Source organism: Amphiprion ocellaris, chromosome 13, assembly GCF_022539595.1.
Source record: "Amphiprion ocellaris isolate individual 3 ecotype Okinawa chromosome 13, ASM2253959v1, whole genome shotgun sequence".
Taxonomy (NCBI): Eukaryota; Metazoa; Chordata; class Actinopteri; family Pomacentridae; genus Amphiprion; species Amphiprion ocellaris.
The window spans coordinates 2,451,019-2,461,012 of NC_072778.1; the positions used below are offsets into that span (position 1 = coordinate 2,451,019).

The window sequence follows — 9,994 nt, forward strand, 5'->3', positions numbered from 1 at the left end:
ACATTAAGGAAAAACAAGGCCACATTGAGGAAAAATGGGCCAACATCAAGGAAAACTGAGTAAATATTGAGGAAAAATGAGGTTGCAGTGATGAAAAATGAACCACCACTGAGGGAAAATGATACAGGAGTGAAAGAATACCCAGAAACTGCTCAGAGTTCAGAGTGTATAAAGGAAATCATCTGGATTATTGTTTTGAGACGAGCTGCCAAACATTCAGCTGTCATAAAATGTTTATAACCATTCTCAGCTCACCTGGTCGGTTAGAAACAGGTGTTTCTCCACCAGGCCGAAGCGTCCAGCGATGGTCAGCAGCTCCCTCTTCTTCTCGTCCTCTCGGGGCAGGTTGGAGAAGAAGACCACTTTGCTGCCGTGACTTTTGATGTCTCTGACGGGTCGGTCCATCAGCTTGTCCGACGGCCGGTCGTCTTTCTGGCGATGAAACAAAGAAACAGACGGTTGGAGGTTTGTTCGGATTAAAAGAATAAAGCGGCTGGTCTGGAAAACAGACTCACGTCGATGACCAGCAGCCTCTGGGACAGGTAGAAGGTGATGGGTTTTCCATAGAGAGCTGCCGGGTGCTGCTCGTAGTAGTTGACCATGTCCTGAGCCTCTTCATGGGTGCTCATCTCCAGGAAGGCCTGAAGGAGGCAGAAGGTTCATTAATCACATGTTGGACCTCGTCTCTATCAGAGCTTCTATCGCCAATAACACTTCCACATGTTTTATATTAGGACTTTATCTTTTCATCAGAACAATGACGGTGGGATTCTGTGTGAAATAAATAAACAACTGTATTTATGTAGTGATCAGACACCGACTGCAGAGGAGGCAAACGACATAAAAAATATCAAATTTCTATCAGTTTCTGGTGTAATTTCTACACAAAACAGCTTTCTATCCTAAAATGTCAGTTTTTTTGTGCTTAGAAACACAAATAATTCAGTTTCTCATGTGATTTCCTATTAATCTGCAAACTAAAGAACAGTTTTTCATTTTTAGAGTCATTTCTTTAGTGTTTTTGGGATTTAAATTAAAAAAGACAGCAGTTTCTGGTGTAAATTCCCTTTATTTAGTGTAAAAAACCCCCAACAAATTTCTATCATAAAATGTCTGTTTTTTTTGTGCTCAGGGTCGCAAACAATTCAGTTTTTCATGTGGGAACCCAGTAACCTACGAACTAAACACCAGATTCATTTTTAGAGCCAGTTCCTTAGTGTTTTTTGGGAATTAAATTGAAAAAGAACACAGTTTCTGGTGTAAGTCCCCTTTAATCTGTGCACAAAACACTAAACTTCCATAATAAAATATGTTTTTGTGCTCAGAGACAGAAACAATTCAGTTTATCATGCGATTTCCTATTAATCTGCAAGTGAAACGCCATGCTTTCAACTTTAACTGTCACATATTTAGTGTTTTTTTGAAACCTCAAAATTAACTCATTTTCTGGGTGGTTTTTCTGTTTAATTTGTGCATAAAACATCTTAAAAAGTCATTTTTGTGGTTCCAAGTTAAAACTGAAAGAGCAGCTTTAATTCAGAGCTCCTCCAGTTCTAGTTGTATATTAAAATGCTTCAGCTCAATAGTTCCTCTGTCAGATGATTATTTAATGAATAAATAATCATGTGTTTCGGTACCTTGTGTTTGAGGACCAGATGCTCCCTCAGGCAGCCGAACGGTTCGGTGAAGGAGAACAGCGTCTTGTTGCTGAGCGGCTTCCTGTCGTATTTCACCACCACCACCCTGCTCCTCACCTGAAAACACCACGGTAACGTCACGTCAGAGTCCTGCAGCCGTTTACTGCAACGTCTTCAAACAGCTTTAGCAACTCAGCTAACAGCTACAGATCACAGCTGCAGCTAATAAAAACTTCCACTGTTTTCTGGAGGAACCGATCAGCTGTCCACATGTCCAGAAACTAAAAACGTCCTCATTTTTTCAGGTGAACTGAAGGCAGTTTCCAGTTTTTACAGTTTTAATCCACTGTGGACAAGTTTCAGGTCATTGTGGACAAGTTTATATCATTTTGAGCAAATTTTGATTTATATATATGTATTTTGTACAATTTCCGGGTTACTTTGGACACATTTCTCAACGTGGACAAGTTTATTTAAGTTTGGACAGATCTTGGGGTAATTCTGAACAAGTTTCTTATCAACGTGGACACATTTATGTCATTCTGGATAAGTTTTGGGCAATTCTGGACAAGTTTCCAGTCAATATGGGCAAGTTGATATAAAGTGAGGCAAATTTTTACCACATTCTGGTCAAATTTTGGACAAATTTTAACTTCCTGTGGACACTTTCCAAGTTACTTGGGACACATTTCTGATCAATGTAGACAAGTTTATGTCATTTTGGACACATTTTGAATCATTCAGGACACATTTTTGGCAATTCTGGACAAGTTTCCAGTCAATATGGGCAAGTTTATATAATTTTGGGCATATTTTGAGACATTTTGGTCAAATTTGGGGTGATTTTGGACACACTTTAACATCCTGTGGACAATTTCCAAGTTACTTAGGACACATTTCTGATCACTGTGGACAAGTTTATGTCATTTTGGGCAAATTTTGAGTAATTTTGGACATGTTTCTTATCAATGGGGACAAGTTTATGTCATTTTGAGCGAATCTGGAATCATTTTGGACAAATGTTGGGTCAATTTTGGATGAGTTTCCAATCAATGTGGGTAAGTTTATATAACTTTGGGCAAATTTTGAGATATTCTTAACTCACTGGTGACAAATTCTGGCTCAATATGGACAAACTGTAACTCACTGTGGACAATTTTCAGGTCATTTCAGACAAATTTAAGTCACTTTGGACAGATTTGATTCATGTATATGTATTCTATACAATTTTCAGGTCACTTTGGACACATTTTCAGTTCTCTCTCCTTCTTCATGGTTGTTCTGTTTCCATGGAGCTGCAGGAACTTTATATTGCAGTGAAAATGAACGACAGTGAAGAAAAATGAGACAGAAGCAACAGTGTAAGTGGTATTTCAGACTGACCTTGCTTGGTCCCGGCTGGTTCTTTCCAGACATTCCTCCTCCTGACACACAAACACAACCAATGTTAGGAAACTATCAAAACTCTAAACATTAGTCTTAATCCTCTCTACTCGCCTGTGCAGTTATACTATTATTTTCTCAACTGTATCATAAACTGTCTAAAGACGACCATTAAACCATCACAAATAGGCTTCTGCTGCTCTTTATTTGTTGTCTGTAGTCTCCAGGTGGACTGGTGGGTTGGTTGATCGATACTTTGCGTTTTCATTAGTAGGACAATAGCGAAGTCACACAAAAAGGCCAAAAAGATCAACCAGAGAGACACAAATAGGTTCTAAATGATCACAAAGACATACAAAATGACCAGAAAGAGATTAAAATTGACTACAAGAGATGCAAAATGAACAGAAAAGAGACGAAAAATAGCTCCAAAGAGACAGAAAACAACAACAAATACACTCAAAACAGGCTCAAAGTGACACACAACAGCATCAAGGAGACACAAAATAGTGTATGTATGCTAGACAGCTGCAAAGAGATGCAAACGGAACACGAAAGAGACACCAAAAAAAACCCCACAAAAACACACAAAATGACTGCAAAGAGACACAAACCAACCACAAAAAGAACGGCAAATACAGACAAAAGTCCAAATAATCACAAAGTGATGCAAAACAAACACGAATGACCAAAAAGAGAGACAAAACATCCACTAAGAGACACAAAATGACCACAAAGTGACACAAAACAACCACAAAGAGACACAAAAAAACCCCAATAAGACACAAAACAACCACAGGGACAATTCGATTTATCAAAAAGAACCCAGTGAGATTTTCTTTGGTTCTCTACAGACAGAACATTTTCATCTTCTGGGTTCGATTCTTTCAGACAAACTGACGTCGTGTTTTGAACCATGGTGCGTTTCTTACCCCAGCTGGAGGACATTCCTCCTGGCTGCCCTGAAGACATGGGGGTCGGTCCCAGCAGTCCTGCAGAAAGGTTGGGGGTCTCCAGAAGACCACCACTGCAACAAAGAACGGGCCGGGAGTCCACATTTAGCAAACAGACCAGAGGAGAGCAGGTGAAATGTCTGGAGTGTTTCTGGTGATGACCGTGATAATATTTAAACCGAGGTCTTACCCTCTTCCTGGGGCCAAGCTGGGATCCCAGTCTGGATACCTGAAATACCACACAAACATCGTCACCAAAACAGAACGCCACTATTTCTGAGACATTCTTAACTCACTGTGGACAATTTTCAAGTCACTTTGAACACATTTCTGATCAATGGGGACAAGTTCACGTCATTTTGGACAGATTTTAAGTAGCTTTGGACAAATTTGAGGTCATTTTGGACACATTTTTTAATCACTGTGTACAAGTTGAAGTCATTTTTAGTAAATTTTGAATCATTCTAGACAAATTTTGGGTCAAATGGGGAAATTTTTCAACTTATTCTGGACAATTTTTAGTTGATTTTGGACAGGTTTTCAATCACTGTGGACAAGTTTATGTCCTTTTGGGCAAATTTCGACTCATTCTGGACACGTTTCCAATCAACTGTTAGCAAATTTAAGTCAATCTGGACAAATTTTTAACTCACTGTTGACAGATTTTGTGTCAAACCTGGGGTATTTTTGGACAGCCTTCCAATCAATGTTGGCGAGTTTATGTCATTCTGGACAAATTTTGAGAAGTTTTGGACAGATTTACAGTTAATGTGGGCCACATTATGTTATTTTGAACATTTTTTATCTCACCGTGGACAAATTTTGGGTGAATTTGGGCATTTTTTTAAGCTTATTCTAGGCAATTTTTAGTTGACTTTGGACATATTTTAACTCAGTCGAATTAAGTTTCAAGTCACTTTGGACAGGTTTATGTTTGGACAGGTTCTCAGTCATTCTGGGACAATTTTTACCTTGTTGTGGACAAGTGTTAGACTCCTTTGTACCATTTTGGAGTGATTCTTGACAAGTTTCATTCACTGTGGACAAGTCAGTCATTTCAGATGTGTTTTTGGACACATTTTAGACAAGTTTCAAGCCATTTTGAATTTTTTTTTTTTTTTTTAATTAAACGACCAGTGAGCGTCCTCATTTACCTGTCGAAGTTCAAAAAGTCACACCAGTGATCAGGTCAGACCGGTGAGATCTCTGCAGGAAGCTAAATGTCCGATATAATGACTGTTTTTGAGTGTAAAAGGAGGTGACTCACATGTCAAGGAGCTGTCGTCTGTTCTCAGCATGTCGAAGGCCGTTAGTGTGCTGGTTCCACTCCTACACATACAAACAGAGAATTACTGATGCTCAAAAAGCCGCTTTCCTCCACATCCACCACCGCTAAAGGAACAGTTCAACCAGTTATTAACCTGGGAGAAGTTATGCTAATAAGTCCACGTTTCCCTCAGAGAGAATCTAAGAGCCGAATTCTGAGTCTGACTGTTGGTTGACGGTAGAAAAAGTCAAAAACTAAAAGCAGAGGTTGGTGATGAGCGCAGCTGAAAACAGAAACTAATGTGGAGTCTAACGGAGGCCACCAACTGTGTTCAAGTTTATGTCGTTCTGGACAAATTTTGATCACTTTTGGACAAGTTTCAGGTCAATATGGGCAAGTTTATATGATTTTAAGCAAATTTTGAGACATTCTGGTCAAATTTTGAGTCATTTTGGACAAACTTTAACTTTCTGTGGACAATTTTCAAGTTACTTTGGATGCGTTTTCAACCACTGTGTACAAATTTATGTCATTCTGGACAGATTCTGAACAATTTTGGACAAATTTAGGGTCATTTTGGACACCTTTCTTAAGAATGGGCGCAGGTTGATGTCATTTTGAGCAAAATGTAAGTAATTTTGGACAATTTTGGACAAGTTCCAATCAATATGAACAAGTTTCTATAACTTTGGGCAAATTTTGAGACATTCTTAACTCACTGTGGATATTTTTTTACCCACTGTGGGCAAGTTTCTTATCACTGTGTACAAGTTAATGTAATTCTGGACAGATTTTGGGCAATTTTGGACAAGTTTCCAAACAATATGTCCAAGTTTATATAATTCTGGGCAAATTTTGGCTCATTATGTACAAATTTTAACTTACTGAGGGCAATTTTCAAGTCACTGCATTTTCAATCACCATGTACAACTTTATGTCATTTTGGACAAATTCGTGTCAGTTTGGAAAGATTTTGAGCAATTTTTTACAAATATGGGGTCATTTTGGCCAAGTTTCCAGTCATTATGAACAAGTTTCTATAACTCTGGGCAAAATTTGAGACATTCTTAAATCACTGTGGAATAATTTGGGGTCAATTTTCAGGTCACTTCGGACATGTTTTTGATCAATGTGAACCAGTTTATGCCATTTTGGACAGATTTTGAGTAATTTTGGAAAAGTTTCCAATCAATATGGGCAAGTTTATATAATTTTGGGAAACTTTTCGGTTATTTTGGACAAATTTTAACTTACTGTGGACAATTTTTCAAGTTACTTTGGAGAGCCTCTGTTAGGTCTTTACCTGAAATTTTCAGCTCGCTGTAAAAAAAAATGGGCTGTTAAAAATCATTATCGCAACAATAAAGGGCTCCAACTTCATTCTCAAATTTATCTTTCTTAGCTTCTCTCTTCTGTTTGTTAACCCTCTGAACCCCAAAACCCGCTGGCAGATTTTAAAGACACAAGAAAACCTTTTTTGTTCTTAGCCTGACACCGTAAAAACAGCAGAATCAGTCAATTTCCAACCTTCAGCTTGTCATCTGTGACGTGATGTGTCGGAAAACTTTATTTTATGTAATCCTTTTAGAAAACTCAGCCACAACAATCTGTCTAAACATACTAAATTATGCAAAAAACTACAAATATTGCAACAAACAGTCAAACATTCTGTGACTTTCGGCTGAACTGCAGGCTGTGTAGACACTTAGGAGAGGCTGTATAAAATGTATATAGTTAAATATTGACCGTTTGTAGAGCCACAGTTTTTTCAGCTTCTGTAGCACCTCTGAGCAAAGTGTTAAACATGTTGACTCTAAGTTGTTTTTTGTCAAATAAATGAAAATACTGAACTTTATTCCTTCTAACTGTCATAATGTACAGAAGACATTTTCTCTCTCCTTCTTCATGTTGTTCTGTTTCCAAAGAGCTGCAGGAAAAATGTGACAGAAGCAAAAAACTGCCCAGAAACTGCCTGGAGTTCAGAGGGTTAAAATCATCATTACGGCAAAACTGAGCTTCATGTTGGTAAAAACTCAGTGACTCAACGTGTCGTCAACCTTCCTGCTGTAATATTAATAGGCTCATAAAACTTTGTGTCTATATAAAGAGCCAATTTCCATCAGTCCATGAACATGTGAGGAGCTTTAAACAAGTACATGAAGATACTCCCTGGACTTTGTGACAGCTAACAAACTGAGGAGTTCAAGTAAATCACAGACTTCTGGCGTTTCCTGGCCTGATGGCGCTCAACAGACCCAGAGGCTAAGATGAAGCTGGAACAGCTGACTTGCCGTAACATTAGCTGGTTTATCAGGGAGAACAAATAATGACAAGAAATGAATTTCTGGGTTAAAGATATTTAGCTGGATGACAACAGGAAAGCCCAAATCTGAAAGTAAAACAGTGGAGAGCTGCAGGTATCAGTGAGAGAGAATGAAGACACGGTACATGCTGTAAGGTCATTTACAACAAGAAACTTACAGGATGCAAACTCGACTTCCAGTCTCTGAAACATGAGGAGGATTTACACCTGTGATTGGCTGACAGAAGTCTGAGCTCAGGTGTCTGAATGAAACATTTACAGTTAGTCCAAGAGGGAAAGAAGGAGGAGGCTGGACGTACTCACCATGGTGGAATGAACGTCAAAGTCACAAAGAGAGCACACGTGGGGGAACATGGGGGGCATGACTCCCAAGAAGTCTTGGATTTTTCCATTGGACGGGGAGCCAATCCTCCTCTGCATAAAGACGGAGTCAGACGGCGAAGGCCCCATGCCGATCCCGCCGTAGGAATCTTGGTGGGAAAGCTCAGAATACGGCCTCTCTCTGTTCCCACCCCCACCACCACTGTAATTTAAGTTGTAGCCTCGGCTGGAGGAGACATCCTGCATGGAACCGAACCCAAAGTCTGCAGAGGGCTGGGCCCGGGCTGAGCCCTGACCCAGAGAAGGACCACCCATCCTCCCCACATGCCCCTCTTCCCAGCCTTCCCTTCCTCCTCGATAGGCAGCATCAGAGGACATAGACGATGCTGCTCGCCGCTCTCCTGCCTCCCCCTTGCGGCTCTTGAGCTGCATGAGGATCTGTGGCAGCGTCTCCACGCTGATGTCCTCTTCTGGGATCTCTGCCAGAGCATCCAGGTCGGAGGGCGACAGCCCCAAACTGGCAAAAAGCTTCATGGTGCTGCCAAGATTGCTGCTGCCGCCGCCACGTCGGGGTATCTGGGCGCTGCCGTCCTTGCCGTCCCCGCCGCCGCCACCACCACCACCACCACCACCACCACCACCACCCATCCCCACGCCTGAGGCCATGCCCCCCATCTGACGGCTGGAACGTTGCTCGTTCATGTTAAAGTTCAAGGTCTCTGCAGCAGCCAGGAGCCCCCGACCCACGGCGAAGTGTTTCTGACCACTGTCGGACTGTGACTTCTGAGACATGACGTCACGAAGTGGAGCTGCTCTCTGGCTTCACGACGCTCAGTGCCGGGGGAGTCAAGATAAAGAATGAAGCAGGGTCTATTCTGAAGGATGGGGTAAATGTCAGTTAATGTCTGCTGAAAACTTGGCCAAAGTGAAGGGAAACTCCTCTTCTCCTCTGGAGAATGTCTTATCTCAGCTGAAACACAATGAAGTAGAGACAATCTTCAAACACTAACTCCACTGAGGAAACAGAAGCCAGTGGAGGCTCTGAGCCACACGATGGAAGAACGACCGATTCACTAACAGCCACATGATGGAAGCTGGGATTAAAGGCAACATAATTAAAGTAGAAATAGAAAAGATTCAGAATTCACCTCAGAAAAGGAGGAAGAACATGAACTGAAGTATACAGAGTGTGATGGAGATATCCCCGCTGAGGAAGAGAAACTCTGGGAACCGGTGTAACTTATCAAAGAGAGATGTGACTAAAATAAGCCTCTATAGGAACCTCACTCAATTACAGACGAGAAGGAATAATAAGTCAATGAACGGAGGAGGAGAGCTGCACCAAAACACCGAGCATCTGACACATAATAGCATGTTGCTTTCACAGGCGCGACGGTTAACCTGCTACGGTTAGTGTTTTCACTGAAACATTAGCTGGCGTTTCAAGAAGCTCCGGTTATGTGCAAATGTGCACCACAAGTTTTGAATGGAAGAGCTAGCAGCTAAGCTAACAGCGCTAAACCTACCGAGAAGCTTAAACTTTTCAGGGAAGCGATATTTTTATTCAGGCTTTTGTAAATTACAAAGTCGACTGCCCACATTTATAACTCTAGGTGTAATAAATTATTACCTAAACATAGCTACGTTAAGCCAAACTTTGACATGCATGAATGCTAACGGATTAGCCTGTCTCTCAGCTAGCTTCCTGCTACGTGCTAATACTGACTGGGGTCCGTAGCACATATCTGCTCTTTAAAGTTGAGGTTTTCTAATGTGCAGGATGCATATAAAGCTATTAACTGTCTGTAATAGATGTGCTGTACTTTTATATGGGGATATATACACATGGCCTACCTTAACTTGTCCCGGTGCGTCGTTGACGATCCGCTAGCGCAAAGGAAAGCTGCACTTTGCGGGAGAGAACAAAGTATCGCGATAACTCTGTCTTCACGGGGACGGCGTAAACGCGATATTTCCATCAGAGCCGGTAAGTTGAAGGTTAAGACGAGGAAACTGACCGATTCTCTCATCTTTTCCACATTCTGTTAATATGGGTACTATATTAACAGAAAATTAAAAAAAAAAAAAATTACATTTCACTGTTTGTTTT

General features: G+C 40.8%; 1 protein-coding gene across 1 annotated transcript in view; it reads right to left on the reverse strand.

Moving 5' to 3' along the window:
• The window catches only part of matr3l1.2 (matrin 3-like 1.2), a 20,206-nt gene extending 10,394 nt beyond the window's left edge, over positions 1 to 9,812 (reverse strand). The window contains exons 1-9 of the mRNA XM_023271070.3: positions 9,739 to 9,812; positions 7,867 to 8,854; positions 5,241 to 5,302; positions 4,164 to 4,202; positions 3,953 to 4,047; positions 3,021 to 3,061; positions 1,638 to 1,754; positions 516 to 641; positions 256 to 432 (exon numbers count right to left, since the gene is read on the reverse strand). Coding sequence (XP_023126838.2) covers positions 256 to 432; positions 516 to 641; positions 1,638 to 1,754; positions 3,021 to 3,061; positions 3,953 to 4,047; positions 4,164 to 4,202; positions 5,241 to 5,302; positions 7,867 to 8,676 — 1,467 coding nt within the window. The 5' untranslated portion in view covers positions 8,677 to 8,854; positions 9,739 to 9,812. The remainder of the gene's footprint in view (positions 1 to 255; positions 433 to 515; positions 642 to 1,637; positions 1,755 to 3,020; positions 3,062 to 3,952; positions 4,048 to 4,163; positions 4,203 to 5,240; positions 5,303 to 7,866; positions 8,855 to 9,738) is intronic.
• Positions 9,813 to 9,994: the final 182 nt, after the last annotated feature.